The following is a 17,052-nucleotide window of genomic DNA, read 5'->3' as shown; positions in this document are numbered from 1 at the left end:
AATAAACTCAAACAGTAAAACAAAGGCAAGTTATTAATAGGCAATAATTCTGAAAATAAAAAGTAAACCTTAATCAAGAAAAAGGTAAAACAAGGCCCTTTATTGGGTAAACTTACTACTTTTGCTAATGCTGATACACCTATCCTTATCAGCTTCAATACCAAGAGTTTACTGAAGGAAAATACCAACCTTTGTGTTGGCTGCAATCCAATTAGAGGTTTCACTGTCATCATCACACTTTTTAATCCACTTCTTCAACCACTGTTTGAAAACAGGAACCCTTTTCAGTACAACAGAAGACTCAAGGATAGCAAATTACATCAACACTTAAATACAGTCAAGCTTAAATGTAAAAACCAAAGGATAAGATTATCACTGGGTTTACCACCTTTTAAACCAAGAAATCCTGTGATTCTCATATCCAGTCCAGGTACATAAAAAAAATCAACCAAAGGAGGACTTTCTCTGGCTGAAGCTAAGCGGGGAACCTAGAGCTCAAGGAGAGAGGCCCAGCTGCAAGGTGTGTCATTCCCCTTAGCTAATTACAAAGCCTTCCAAGGGAGGTGCCTTAACCCTCATTATCTTGATAATAATCAGGAGATGACTTTATTCCTAAGGAATGTTCCCTGAATACTTGCAAAGATCACCTGAAATAAAAAGGGCAAAATACTATCTTCCATTTACTAATGAATAAATAACAAACTGGTGGGCTGTGGCTTTCAGTCATCAAGTCTTAGAAGTACTCTACTACCTTATTTAAAAATGAAAATGCCAGGCAAACTCACCTTACATTTAACAGGGTCATGCCAATTTTCTCCACAGTTAAAGCTGTTAAGTGACACAAGAGTTAAAAGAATTAAGTCCTGCCTACTGTAAGTAAAGTAAACAAACAAACAACTTCATGCTTTACAGTTTCTCAATACTTTCACCAGTTTCTAGTGACTGCAAAATACAAGGACAGGAACCATGTCTATTTTATTCTACAGTAAATTATTTAGCATTTAGTATTGGGACCAACAGATATTTGGGTGTCTGTGTGTGAAATGAGGAATGACTTGTAAGCATGAAGACATTCTATGATGACAATTTCATAACAGATGACTATTTAAATAGCTACCAAACTGTAAAGACAATAAAATCAGTATAGTTAGATTTGTATTTTTCTGATAGCTTTTAATATGTATAATTCCTTGCTGCAACCATTATCTAACTGAAACCAAAATGAAATCATGTTCAATAATTTGAACTTAAATTTCAACCAACGCTTCATAGGCATATATTAAATATTTTATTTAACACTCCAAATGAAGAGTTAAAGAATGACTTTGTAGGGTAATTCTATACTTTAGTACTAATGCACAGTAAGCAATATGTGGGAAGCAAACAAGTCACATCTCTGCATGATCCAAACAAATGAACTTCAGCCAGTAGAGATAAATTGTACCAAACAAGGTACAAAGCAAAAGACTATGTCTACATATTCTCTAAGACTATATATTAATTGCTAATCCCTTTCTGTTTTCTAGGCACATGGTATATACATTTGTTTAAAAAGTATAAATTAAGAATAAACACAAATGCTTGTGAAAAAGTGACCATGGTATGGCTGATTAATTAGCTAATCAAGTAATTTGGGAATGCCAAGAATCCCTTGCAAATTAGAAGAATAAAGTGCTACATCAGTTTAAATGAAGTCAGGATAATGGTTACTTCTGGAGATGAACATGGGGAATGGAATGGAGAAGGGAACATCAAGAAGCTTCAAATGGGGCTTCCCTGGTGGTGCAGTGGTTGAGAGTCCACCTGCCGATGCAGGGGACACGGATTCGTGCCCCGGTCCGGGAGGATCCCACATGCTGCGGAGCGGCTGGGCCCGTGAGCCATGGCCGCTGAGCCTGCACGTCCGGAGCCTGTGCTCCGCAACGGGAGAGGCCACAACAGTGAGAGGCCCGCGTACCGCCAAAAAAAAAAAAAAAAAAAAAAAAGAAGCTTCAAATGTATCTGTCAGGTTTTATTTCTTGACAAAAACAAACAAAATACTGATTCTGATTAAGCTGGGTTGTAACTATGTAAGTACTCATTGTTGTTATTCTCTATACTTAAGTCTGTATTTGAAATATTTCATACTAAAAGTATATTTGAAACTAGGTAAGGAATCGGACTCTACCCTCTGTCTACAGGGCAAACTCTGAAACAATAATGCATATTTAATCTTTACCAAAATAGCATGTATTTTACATAAATTTAATCTCTTTGAGTTTACCTACTCTTTTTGGAAATATTTAGTATTAATGATGTATATGTCTAATTCTATAGATGTTTGGAGAAAAAAAAGAATGATACAGAATACCAATAAAATGTTTATTTGTTAGTTACAGAGCCCCCTTGCTTGACTGGCTTCTCATTCCTAAAAGATCCATAAGGGAATGGAAGACCATCTTAACTCTCTAATACGTGATATTGGAAATTCCCTGCTAAATTTAACCTAAAATTCAAAGGCTAAAGAGTATGCTATAGCACTCCCAGGAATCCAGGTTACCAAGAAAGCTGTGGCCAGGGGCCCCATAGAAGAACTCTTAGTTAAAGAAAGCACATCTATCAACTAAGTTTTATCTTTCCAAATTTATCTGCATATTTTTAGGAGTAAGATTAAACTTGTTAGAATAAAGGAAATTAAAAACAAAACAAAACACCTAACTGTGTATTTTATTTCCTAAGAGAGAACCTGAAAACAGATCAAGAGCCATAAGGGAACCAAACATAATTTGACAAAATAAGCAGTCAATCAGAAATGAGAAGAACTTTTAAAATTTACAATAAATAATGTAATAATAAATATAAAACGGATAAACTTGAAAAAAAAGAAATGAGAAGAACTGAGTTTTTGTCCCAGTTCTTTAAATTTGCTGCCATATACTTTCCAGTGGAGCACACAAGAGAATGTGATTACAGCCGTATTTTTTTCCCATAAGAAAATAAATCCAAAAGTTAGAGCAACAAAGAAAGAGGAAAAACTATCTTAAGATGTGACTTTTTAATCTAATTTTTATTTAAAAGAAATACAAACTATTTAAAGTCAACATCACCCACCTACCTCAGATAAAGAATATTTTCTACTATTTTTTTCTTTTCCTTTTTTTAAAATTGGGGTATAGTTGCTTTTTTCCTACTATTTTACTAACAAAAATAAATAGAAAAGCTATGTGCACTACTCCAATTTAGGAAATCACTTGCTTACCAAAACTGGCGCCCACATTTGCAGCGAACAGGTTTAGCATCAGGATATTGGACTTTAACAACATGGTGGCAATCTGGGGCAGGACACCACTTTAACAGTCGATTGCACTGAAATACAAGTTGGAACATAAAAAATGACAGCAAATTAAATCATGATGCAAGATTTTCCAGTACACCATGCAATTATTTATACTACTTCCTCACTATCACAAAGTGGGGATGGTGTCACCGACACATAAAAACCTGCCACCAATATTTAGTCTCCTACAGCAATGCTTTTGGACGTACTGTTCTTCTAAGATTATAGATCCCTTGAAGACCTGGTATTATAAAATATAACCTATCTCTTATTCTACCTTCAAAATCCCACTGAGAACTTTAAAATAAATGATCACCATTATGTGATCATTAACAAGCATCAATTTGTCTATGGTTCTATTTCAGGGTAATTTTAAAAGACACAAGAAAACAAGATACGCTTCTACTTAGGGAAGGCGTTTACATGCTATAGAATAATATGAAACAAGCTGAGGGATACACATGGAATTTCTCTCTTTGACCACAGAAAGCTCTTCTAAGAACAAAAGCCAGTGCCTAAACCACAGCAAAGATTCCATTTTAGTTCATCAAAAGAAATACGACTTTTGAAGTACTTTTATTATGAGACAAAACATGGCTCAAGGAACACTCACTCCATCAGAACTCAAGTTTATTGACCATTTCAAAAAATATACTATCCCTAAAAAATGCTATTTTCTAGAAGATCTGACCTTCAGTTTAATCTCTAATAAAAATTAAAATTACATTCTAGAACTGAAATACCAAGTTACACTGGTGCTCTTGTACAGGGGCTGGCAAACTTCTTTCACATAGAGCTAGAAAGTAGAGATATTTGGCTCCGTGGGCCATATGGCCTCTAGCAACAACTCAACTCTGCCACTGCAGCAAAAAGCAGTCACAGAATAAAAAAAACTGCCTGTTCAAATAAATCTTTATTTACAAAAACAGGCAGGCCATAGTTTGCCAACTTCTGTTAATACATATTTGATAAAAACAAACAAAAAAACACTACATAATTCTTTTTAAACGAAGTTTACTGATAATGGAAGGTAAAACAAGCAGAGATATAGCAGGGTTAGAGTGCCCAACATGATTAAACATGACATCACTAATAATCAGCTAAAATTCTCTGCTAGGGATAAAAGAAGACTATAAAATAATTTTATTCTCAAAGCTCAAGATCAATGAAAAGACATCTACTTATTGGTTTGTCACATTCCTTTGAGAATAAAGGTATTTTGGTATGCTTCATAAATGAAGACAAAAACTGAAGTTACTGTAAAGGTGTTTCTTATATAAGACAAACTGATATTTCTATTAATAAACAGAATTCCTTTTATTTAAAGAAGGAAAACTTATGCGATCACTTACCTCTACAAAGCTATTTGTTATTAAATGCTGATACTTTAATTTAACTTTTGAATCTGTGATCAGGCGCCTGCAAGCGAGAATAAAAGTTTATTAGGAAGTTTTCAGCTAAGAATATTTTCCACATTTATAAAATAAAATTTCAATGCTCTGTGCTATAAAAACTGCCTTAAATTGAAAATACTAAAATACACATAAACTGTCAACAAATGGAACTGCAGGAATCAAAATAATAATTTCAAAGTTTCTATAGTTTTATTTTGGTAGACATTTCCCCATTTCTTATATTCTAACTATTCTGTTTTTACCCAGTTTGTATTGTAGTCTGATGATTTTCCAATATTGTCAAATTTAGGCCCCTTTCAGAGTTTTCTGACTCTGATATCTAGACAGCAATTCTCAGCCACCTTTTCTAAGATCCCCTCCCAAAAATCTGTGTGTGAAATAAAGGATGTTGGTAGGAATGTTCAGAAATGGATCCAGGTTTTGCTAGATATAATTTTGATAGCCTCCTTCTTCTGAAATCTTTTGGTAATTTATCAGAAATGCTTATTGACTGCAACCTGACTTCCTTTATCCACCTAGAACACCTTAATTCACAAGAATTTCTTGAACTCACAGGAACCCATGAAAGTGAAGAACCCTGAAGCTTACGTTTCATTAATTTTAATGGTAAATACTCCTATGAGTATTAGAAGAAAATGATGTTAAAGCAGAAAAAGAGTAACTCACAAAGCCAGCAAGAACGATATCAAAAATGCACAGTCCAGAGAGAGACTTTCAAGATGGCGGAAGAGTAAGACATAGACATCACCTTCCTCCCCACAAATACATCAGAAATACATCTACATGTGGAACAACTCCTACAGAACACCTACTGAATGCTGGCAGAAGACCTCAGACTTCCCAAAAGGCAAGAAACTCCCCACATATCTGGGTAGGGGAAAAGAAAAAAGAAAAAACAGAGACAAAAGAATAGGGACATGACCTGCACCTCTGGGAGGGAGCTGTGAAGGAGGAAAAGTTTCCACACATTAGGAAGCCCCTTCACTGGCAAAGATGGGGAGGTGGCAGGGGGGAAGCCTCGGAGCCACAGAGGAGAGCACAGCCAACAGGGGTGCAGAGGGCAAAGCAGAGAGATTCCCACACAGAGTATCGGTGCCGACCAGCACTCACCAGCCCAAGAGGCTTGTCTGCTCACCCACTGGGGCAGGTGGGGGCTGGGAGCTGAGACTCGGGCTTTGGAGGTCAGACCTCAGGGAGAGGAATGGGGTTGGCTGCGTGAATACAGCCTGAAGGGGGCTAGTGCACCACAGCTAGCCGGGAGGGAGTCCGGGAAAAAGTCTGGAACTGCCTAAGAGGCAAGAGACCAGTGTTTCAAGGTGCATGAGGAGAGGGGATTCAGAGCACCGCCTAGATGTGCTCCAGAGACGGGCACGAGCCTAGGCTCACAGAGAGGACACCAGAGATGGGCATAAAATGCTAAGGCTGCTGCTACAGCTACCAAGAAGCCTGTGTGCAAGCACAGGTCACTATCCACACCTCCCCTCCCGGGAGCCTGCGCAGCCCGCCACAGCCAGGGTCCCGTGATCCAGGGACAACTTCCCTGGGAGAACCGCACAGCGCGCCTCAGGCTGGTGCAACATCACGATGGCCTCTGCCACGCATCCCTATCCCTCCCTCCCCATCCCCACGCCCACCCCCGGCCTGAGTGAGCCAGAGCCTCCTCATCAGCTGCTACTTTAACCCCATCCTGTCTGAGCTAAAGAACAGATGCCCTCAGGCGACCTACACGCAGAGGCAGGGCCAAACCCAAAGCTGAACCCCAGGAGCCCTGCAAACAAAGAAGAGAAAGGGAAATCTCTCCCAGCAGCCTCAGGATCAGACGATTAAACCCCCTCAATCAACCTGATGTACCCTGCATCTCTGGAATACCTGAATAGACAACGAATCATCCCAAAACTGAGGTGGTAGAATTTGGGAGCAACTGTAGACTTGGGGTTTGCTTTCTACATCTAATTTGTTTTTGGTTTTATGATTATCTTAGATTAGTGTTTAGAGTTTATTATCATTGTTAGATTTGTTTATTCATTTGGTTGCTCTCTTCCTATTTAAAAAAAATACATATATATATATATATTTTTTTTACTTTTTCTCTTTTTGTGAGTGTGTATGTTTCGTTGTGTGATTTTGTCTGTATGGCTTTGCATTTACAACATTTGTCCTAGGGTTCTGTCTGTCCATTTTTTTGTTGTTGTTGTTTTTTTAAGTATACTTTTTAGTGCTCGTTATCACTGGTGGATTCGTTTTTTGGTTTGGTTGCTGTCTTCTTTCTTTTTTTATTCTTTCTTTAAACTACTTTTTAATTTTTTTATTTTTAATAATTTATTTTTTATTTTAATAACTTTAATTAATTTTTTTCTTTCTTTTCTTTCTTTCTCTTTTTCTCCCTTTTCCTCTGAGCCGTGTGCCTAACAGGATCTTGGTGCTCCAGCGGGTGTCAGGCATCTACCTCTGAGATGGGAGAGCCTAGCTCAGGACACTGGTCCACCAGAGGCCTCCCAGCTCCACATAATATCAAACGGCAAAAGCTCTCCCAAAGATCTCCATCTCAACGCTAAGACCCAGCACCACTCAACGACCAGAAAGCTACAGTGCTGGACACCCTATGCCAAACAACTAGCAAGACAAGAACACAACCCCACGCATTAGCACAGGGGCTCCCTAAAATCATAATAAGGTCATATCACCCCAAAACATGCCACTGGACGCAGTCATGCCCACCAGAAAGATAAGATCCAGCCTCATCCATGAGAACACAGGCACCAGTCCTCTATACCAGGAAGCCTACACAACCCACTGAACCAACCTTAGCCACTGGGGGAAGACACCAAAAAAACCCGGGAACTACGAACATGCAGCCTGCGAAACGGAGATCCCAAACACAGTAAGTTAAGCAAAATGAGAAGACAGAGAAACACACAGCAGATGAAGGAGCAAGGTAAAAACCCACCAGACCAAACAAATGAAGAGGAAATAGGCAGTCTAGCTGAAAAAGAATTCAGAGTAATAACAATAAAGATGATCCAAAATCTTGGGAAGAGAATGGGGAAAATACAAGAAACGTTTAACAAGGACCTAGGAGAACTAAAGAGCAAACAAACAATGATGAACAACACAATACATTAAATTAAAAATTCTCTAGAAGGAATCAATAGCAGAATAACTGAGGCAGAAGAACGGATAAGTGATCTGGAAGAAAAAATGGTGGAAATAACTACCACAGAGCAGAAGAAAGAAGAAAGAATGAAAAGAATTGATGACAGTCTCAGAGACCTCTGGGACAACATTAAACGCACCAACATTCGATTTATAGAGGTCCCAGAAAAAGAAGAGAAAAAGAAAGGGACTGAGAAAATATTTGAAGAGATTATACTTCAAAACTTCCCTAATATGGAAAAAGAAATAGTCAGTCAAGTCCAGGAAGCGCAGAGTCCCATACAGGATAAATCCAAAGGGAAACATGCCAAGACACATATTAATCAAACTATCAAAAATTAAATACAAAGAAAAAATATTAAAAGCAGCAAGGGTAAAACAATAAATAACATACAAGGGAATCCCCATAAGATTAACAGCTAATCTTTCAGCAGAAACTCTGCAAGCCAGAAGAGAGTGGCAGGACATATTTAAAGTGATGAAAGGGAAAAACCTACAACCACGAATACTCTACCCAGCAAATATCTCATTCAGATGCGATGGAAAAATTAAAAGCTTTACAGACAAGCGAAAGCTAAGAGAATTCAGCACCACTAAAGCAGCTTTACAACAAATGCTAAAGGAACTTCTCTAGTCAGGAAACACAAGACAAGGAAAACACCTAAAATAACAAACCCAAAACAATTAAGAAACTGGTAATAGGAACATACATATCGATAACTACCTTGAATGTATATGGATTAAATGCTCCAACCAAAAGACACAGACTGGCTGAATGGATACAAAAACAAGACCCATATATATGCTGTTTACAAGAGACCCACTTCAGACCTAGGGATATATACAGACTGAAAAGGAGAGGATGGAAAAAGATATTCCATGCAAATGGAAATCAAAAGAAAGCTGGAGTAGCAATATTCACATCAGATAAAATAGACTTTAAAATAAAGACTATTAGAAGAGACAAAGAAGGACACTACATAATGATCAAGGGATTGATCCAAGAAGAAGATGTAACAATTGTAAATATTTATGCACCCAACATAGGAGCACCACAATACATAAGGCAAATGCTAACAGCCATAAAAGGGGAAATCGACAGTAACACAATCATAGTAGGGGACTTTAACATCCCACTTTCACCAATGACAGATCATCTAAAATGAAAATAAATAAGGAGACACAAGCTTTAAATGATACATTATACAAGATGGACTTAATTGACATTTATAGGACATTCCACCCAAAAACAACAGAATAAACTTTCTTCTCAAGTGCTCATGGAACATTCTCCAGGATAGATCATATCGTGGGTCACAAATCAAGCCTTGGTAAATTTAAGAAAATTGAAATCGTATCAAGTATCTATTCTGACCACAATGCTATGAGACTAGATATCAATTACAGGAAAAGATCTGTAAAAAAAAATACAAACACATGGCAGCTAAACAATACACTACTAAATAACCAAGAGATCACTGAAGAAATCAAAGAGGAAATAAAAAAATACCTACAAACAAATGACAATGAAAACACAATGACTCAAAACCTATGGGATGCAGCAAAAGCAGTTCTAAGAGGGAAGTTTATAGCAATACAATCCTACCTCAAGAAACAAGAAAAATCTCAAATAAACAACCTACCCTTACACCTAAAGCAATTAGAGAAAGAAGAACAAAAACACTCCAAAGTTAGCAGAAGGAAAGAAATCATAAAAGTCAGATCAGAAATAAATGAAGAAGCAATTAAGGAAACAACAGCAAAGATCAATAAAAATAAAGCTGATTCTTTGGGAAGATAAAACTGATAAACCATTAGCCAGACTCATCAAGAAAAAAAAGGGAGAACACTCAAATCAACAGAATTAGAAATGAAAAAGGAGAGGTAACAACTGACACTGCAGAAATATGAAGGATCATGAGAGATTACTACAAGCAACTATATTCCAACAACCTGGAAGAAATGGACAAATTCTTAGAAAACCACAACCTCCCAAGACTGAAGCAGGAAGGAAGAGAAAATATAAACAGACCAATCACAAGCACTGAAATTGAGACTGTGATTAAAAATCTTCCAACAAACAAAATCCCAGGACCAGATGGCTTCACAGGCGAATTATATCAAACATTTAGAAAAGAGCTAACACCTATCCTTCTCAAACTCTTCCAAAATATAGCAGAGGGAGGAACACTCCCAAACTCATTCTATGAGGCCACCATCACCCCGATACCAAAACCAAAGATGTCACAAAGAAAGAAAACTACAGACCAATATCACTGATGAACACAGATGCAAAAATTCTCAACAAAATACTAGCAAACAGAAATCCAACAGCACATTAAAAGGATCATACACCATGACCAAGTGGGGTTTATCTCAGGAATGCAAGGATTCTTCAGTATACGAATATCAGTCAACGCGATAAACCATAGTAACAAACTGAAGGAGAAAAACCGTATGATCATCTCAATAGATGCAGAAAAAGCTTTCAACAAAATGCAACACCCATTTATGATAAAAACTCTCCAGAAAGTAGGCATAGAGGGAACTTACCTCAACATAATAAAGACCATATATGACAAACCCACAGCCAACATCATCCTCAATGGTGAAAAACTGAAAGCATTTCCTCTAAGATCAGGAGCAAGACAAGGCTGACCACTCTCACCACTATTATTCAACACAGTTTTGGAAGTTTTAGCCACAGCAATCAGAGACGAAAAAGAAATAAAAGGAATCCAAATCAGAAAAGAAGAAGTAAAGCTGTCACTGTTTGCAGATGACATGATACTATACATAGAGAATCCTAAAGATGCTACCGGAAAACTATTAGAGCTAATCAATGAATTTGGCAAAGTAGCAGGATACAAAATTAATGCACAGAAATCTCTTGCATTCCTATACATCATTTTTCCTAATGATGAAAAATCTGAATGAGAAATTAAGGAAACCCTCCCATTTACCATTGCAACAAAAAGAGTAAAATACCTAGGAATAAACCTACCTAAGGAGACAAAAGACCTGTATGCAGAAAACTGTAAAACACTGATGAAAGAAATTAAAGATGATACAAAGAGATGGAGAGATAGACCATGCTCTTGGGTTAGAACAATCAACATTGTGAAAATGACTATACTACCCAAAGCAATCTACAGATTCAATGCAATCCCTATCAAACTACCACTGGCATTTTTCACAGAACTAGAACAAAAAATTTCACAATTTGTATGGAAACACAAAAGACCCTGAATAGCCAAAGCAATCTTGAGAAAAGAAAGCGGAGCTGGAGGAATCAGGCTCCCAGGCTTCAAACTATACTACAAAGCTACAGTAATCAAGATAGTATGGTACTGGCACAAAAACAGAAACATAGATCAATGGAACAGAACAGTAAGCCCAGAGATAAACCCATGCACATATGGTCACCTTATTTTTGATACAGGAGGCAAGAATATACAATGGAGAAAAAACAGCCTCTTCAGTAAGTGGTGCTGGGAAAACTGGACAGCTACATGTAAAAGAATGAAATTAGAACACTCCCTAACACTATACACAAAAATAAACTCAAAATGGATTAAAGACCTAGACCTAAGTGTAAGGCCAGACACTATAAAACTCTTAGAGAAAAACATAGGCAGAACATTCTATGACATAAATTACAGCAAGATCCTTTCTGACCCACCTCCTAGAGAAATGGAAATAAAAACAAAAATAAACAAATGGGACCTAATGAAACTTAAAAGCTTTTGCACAGCAAAGGAAACCATAAACAAGATGAAAAGACATCCCTCAGAATGGGAGAAAATATTGGCAAACAAAGCAACTAACAAAGGATTCATCTCCAAAATATACAAGCAGCTCATGCACATCAATATCAAAAAAACAAACAACCCAATCCAAAAATGGGTGGAAGACCTAAATAGACATTTCTCCAAAGAAGATATACAGATTGCCAACAAACACATGAAAGGATGCTCAACATCACTAATCATTAGAGAAATGCAATTCAAAACTACAATGAGGTATCATCTCACACCAGTCAGAATGGCCATTATCAAAAAAATATACGAACAATAAATGCTGGAGAGGGTGTGGAGAAAAGGGAACCCTCTTGCACTGTTGGTGGGAATGTAAATTGATGCAGCCACTATGGAGAACAGTACGGAGGTTCCTTAAAAAACTAAAACTAGAACTACCATACGACCCAGCAATCCCATTACTGGGCATATACCCTGAGAAAACCATAATTCAAAGAGTCATGTACCACAAAGTTCACTGCAGCTCTATTTACAATAGCCAGGACATGGAAGCAACCTATATGTCCATCGACAGATGAATGGATAAAGAAGATGTGGCATATATATACAATGGAATATTACTCAGCCATAAAAAGAAACAAAATTCAGTTATTTGTAGTGAGGTGATGGACCTAGAGTCTGTCATACAGAGTGAAGTAAGTCAGAAAGAGAAAAACAAATACTGTATGTTAACACATATATATGGAATCTAAAAAAGAAAAGGTTCTGAAAAACCTAGGGGCAGGACAGGACTAAAGATGCAGACGTAGAGAATGGACTTGAGGACATGGGGAGGGGGAAGGGTAAGCTGGGACAAAGTGAGAGAATGGCATGGATATATATACACTACCAAACGTAAAACAGATAGCTAGTGGGAAGCAGCCACATAGTACAAAGAGATCAGCTGGGTGCTTTGTGACCACCTAGACGGGTGGGATAGGGAGGGTGGGAGGGAGATGCAAGAGGGAGGAGATATGGGGATATATGCACATGTATAGCTGATTCACTTTGTTATAAGGCAGAAACCAACACACCATTGTGAAGTAATTATACTCCAATAAAGATGTTAAAAAATGCATAGTCCAATCTCATTAAAATCTCTTAAATGTATAGCAAAGTTTTGTACAATTTGGCTTCATCTATTTCTTGAGTTTCTTATCCCACTCACTTCTCTTTTTCCATAAGACCCCACCCTGGGACTTTCCTGGTGGTCCAGTGGTTAAGATTCTGAGCTTCCACTGCAGGGACCACAGGTTCTACCCCTTGTTGGGAAACTAAGATCCTGCGTGTGGCACAGTGTGGCCAAAAAGATAGAAAAAAAAGACCCCACCTGTCCTGAGCTACTTTCAGTGTACTCCCCTCATATCTGTATTCTTTCAAAAGAGTATGCACCACCCTTCCTCAGAGGCTTTTGCTTGGGGCCACCTCCCTTGGAAAGGAAACAAAAGATTATCATAGTGGGGCTGAGGCGGGACAACCTATGTTAGAATACTGGCTTCACAACGTACTAGCTATGAACTGAGGGTAAGTTCTTTGACTTTTCCATTTTTCAATTTACTAATCTGTAAGATGGAGAGAAGAAATAGAGCTGGCCGACTAGAATAGTGCCTGGCAAATAGTAAGCACTCAATAAATATAAGATGAAGTTGCTATTATTATTATTTTATTTCACTCAGCTAAGATGTATTGTTACTCATGGAGGCCTTTTCTGACAATTCACCATACCAGTCTAGACACAGACCACCTTTACCTTAGTTCCTATGGCACATTATACACCTCTCCTTTATAGAATGTGTCATAATTTTCATTAGACAGCTATCTGTATAATCATTTGTTTAATATCTGCCTTCCTGTTTCCCTATCCCCAACCAAACAATAAGCTCCATGAAAAGATCTCTTATGTCCAGTACACTGCCTGGTCTGTGGTAAGTGTTTAATAAGGATTTTTTAAATGACTAAACCTCCACATCTTGCAGATGTTGAAAATGAGGTATAAAAATGATTAGTGCACTTGGCAGTTCCTCAAAAAGTTAAACACAAAATTACCATATGACCCAGCAATTTCACTCCAAGGAATCAAAAACATGTGTTCAATAAAAGTCTTGCACACAAATGTTCAAATAATAACACAAACGTTTCCACAAAAAGTATAAATAACTCAAATGTCCAAGAATTGATGAATGGAGAAATATGAAATATCCATATAATGGAATATTATTTAGCCATAAAAAGGAATGGCATCCTTATACATGCTACCACATGGATGAACCTTGAAAACATTATGTTAAGTGACAGAAGTCAGACACAAAAGATCACATACTGTATGACTCCATTTTAATGAAATGTCCAGAATAAGCAAATCCATACAGACAGAAAACTGATGAGTGGTTGTCAGGGTCTAAGGGGAGGAGGGAGTGAGGACTGACTGCTTAGTGGATATGGGATTTCTTTTGCTACACTGAATTGTATACTTTAAACTAGTCAAAATGGTGAATATTGTTATATGAAATTCACATCAATTAAAAAATAATTAAGAAACAGACTCAAAGTCAGAATCCCTGATTTCCAAATACATCTTACTCCTTCTATTACCAATAATGCTGCTCTGATGTCACAAACCCTAATGATTTCTTATAGATGATTCTAGCCTAAGCATAACTGGCGAGAATAAAGGTCAACCAGAGCTATTAGGCCAAGATGACTAAGCCTTAAGTTCGTGACAGGGAAGAAAAAGAAAGTGATCTCCCATTTTTGAGAATAAGCATTCTCAAGAAGGCAAGTGTCAACCTGGCCGTTAATAAGCTAATTATCTTCACAAGGTCCTGTTGCCATCACTTATGATGAAAATAGCTATTATGCCAATTCTCACCATAGAAGGCAGCTCTTTATCAAGGTAAAAAAAAAAAAAGACTTTTACTGAATGCCATCTATATATACATTCTGAGCACACGTTCAAAAGCATTTAAACGCCCTTGAGTTTTGGGATAATTCTACGCTTTTACAAATGAGATAACTGGAGAGCTGTGCTTTGAAACCAGGTAACTTTAAACACAGGGTTTTTTTTTTTTTAGTATGCCAAGTACTTTAGTATACTTACACTAAACATATAATATTTATATGCCTTATACTTATATAGCACCCTGAGTAAGTCAACAATATTATGCTTCAATTTAAGACTAATGATGAAATATTTTTCTTTAAAAAGGTTTTTTTCTCCCCCTGACAAACCAATTATAGGTAAGTATAAAGAATGAAATAAAAATCACCTTTAACCCTATTGCTCAGGAGGAATAATCACTCAAGATTTTTATGAATCTAGACTCTTTCCTCTTTTTTTCTGTAAATGTATGATATATAATTTTAAATAGAAAATTTACTACATATTATTTTATATCTTAGTTTTTTAAAACTAACATTATAGGCATTTTCCAATGTATTAAAATAATTCATAAATCTTTTTAAAAGCTGTTATTACATTCCATCTTCCCCTACTAGTGGGCTTTTCGGGTTGTAGGATTATGACAATGTGATGATTAACAACTTTATAAAAAATCTCTGCTCAAATTTCTGGTCATTAAAAAGAAATGTAACATATACTATCATCTGAATTCATGTAATCACAATCAAAGGTCAAAATGATCTTACAATCATCTCTGGCTCATCTCCTTCTTTTATCAGAGACTGACTCTAACTCTACCCTGAAAACACACCCAAAATCCAACCATTTCTCACTACCTCCTCGGCTACAGTCCTGTATCAAACCAACATCATTTCTCTTCTGGTCTGTTTTAATAGTCTCGCCATCTCCTTGCTCCCACTTAGTCTTTTTTTTTTTTTTGCGGTACGCGGGCCTCTCACTGTTGTGGCCTCTCCCGTTGCGGAGCACAGGCTCCGCACGCGCAGGCTCAGCGGCCATGGCTCACGGGCCCAGCTGCTCTGCGGCATGTGGGATCTTCCCGGACCAGGGCACAAACCCATGTCCCCTGCATCGGCAGGCGGACTCTCAACCACTGCCACCAGGGAAGCCCTAGTCTCTTTTTAATACGAGCAGTCAGAGCAATCCTCTATGACCAAGTCATTCCTCTGCTCAAAATCCTCTCATGGCTCTATCTTAGAATAAAAGCCAAAAACCTTAATGGCCTATTAGGCCTGACACAATCAGCTTCAAGCAGCCCTCCAACACCCTTCTCTGCTTCCCTTCAATCTGTAACTTTACATTTATAGTTCAAAAACATTTTTTAAAGTTTAATAATTATCAGTAATTTAATCCCTATCTATATACACTTTACCTTATTAATTACCAAAGCTTGACAAATTATTTCATTTTGCATTTCAATGAGACGAGGAAATTATTTTCAGTGTGAACTTGAGTTCTGATCCCTTAAGCATATATTTTAAAACTGACAGTATTCTATACATTTGTGATAAATTTCCTACTTAGAATACGGAAGTAGTGCTTTTCTGTTTCATCGTAGAGAAATGATGGGGGGGGGAGCATTAATTTACTCCACTATGAGACATACAACTTTAAAGTCACATGTTTTCAAAGCATTCTCCATAAACTCTCTGTAGACTGCCTTAAAAATAAATACAACCTTGGGGTAAGCAAAGATTTAGTTAAGTAGCAATAATCATAAATGAGGGAAAATGAGGAATTAGATGCCATTAAAATAAAAACTTTTGTTCACCAAAAATCATTCAGAGAGAAAAAAGGTAAGCCACACATTGGGGAAAATAGTTGTAATACATATATCTAACAAAAGACTCATATCAGAATATTTTAAGAATTCTTAGAAAGTAATTAACAAATAGACAAAATAACAAAATTTTAATAATGAGAAAGTGACTTGAATGGGCACTTCGTAAAAAGGGATATCCAAGGAAAGGTGTCTGACATCATTACCCACCAAGGAAATGCAAATTAAAACCACCATGAGATATCCCTACATACCCACCAAAATGGCTAAAATTAGAAAAGACTAGTGATACAAGTGTGAACAAGGACTAGAGCAGTCATGCATAACTAGGAGAAGTGGAGGTACAACTACTTTGGGAAAGTAGATAGATACTCTGGCAGTATCTATTGTAAGGCTAAAAATCTCACTCTTCAGTATATACCCAAAAGAAATCAGTACATATCTACCCAGACACTTCTGGAATATTCCTTGTAGTTTTTTCACAGTAGTCAAAACCAAACCAACAAACCAAAAAAACTCCAAGTATCTATTATCAGGAGAATGAAATACTACATAGCAAAAACAAAACAAACCTAAAAACATACACATATACTTAACAACATGCACCTACCTCAAAGAAACACATTACATTAACTGAAGCCGATACACACTCAGAAAAAGAACATGCTACATAA

At 37.1% G+C, this 17,052-nt stretch overlaps 1 protein-coding gene across 1 annotated transcript in view; it reads right to left on the bottom strand.

Annotated features, from left to right (window-relative positions):
* The window catches only part of ARIH1 (ariadne RBR E3 ubiquitin protein ligase 1), a 122,422-nt gene that overhangs the window by 17,583 nt on the left and 87,787 nt on the right, over nucleotides 1-17,052 (bottom strand). Inside the window, exons 6-9 of the mRNA XM_082618073.1 lie at nucleotides 4,669-4,735; nucleotides 3,239-3,345; nucleotides 786-828; nucleotides 190-261 (exon numbers count right to left, since the gene is read on the bottom strand). Coding sequence (XP_082474199.1) covers nucleotides 190-261; nucleotides 786-828; nucleotides 3,239-3,345; nucleotides 4,669-4,735 — 289 coding nt within the window. The remainder of the gene's footprint in view (nucleotides 1-189; nucleotides 262-785; nucleotides 829-3,238; nucleotides 3,346-4,668; nucleotides 4,736-17,052) is intronic.

Source organism: Mesoplodon mirus, assembly GCF_964341445.2.
Source record: "Mesoplodon mirus genome assembly, chromosome: 4".
Lineage (NCBI taxonomy): Eukaryota > Metazoa > Chordata > Mammalia > Artiodactyla > Ziphiidae > Mesoplodon > Mesoplodon mirus.
The sequence above is the reverse complement of the archived record's forward strand: the minus strand, read 5'-3'. Positions and strand labels throughout refer to the sequence as shown.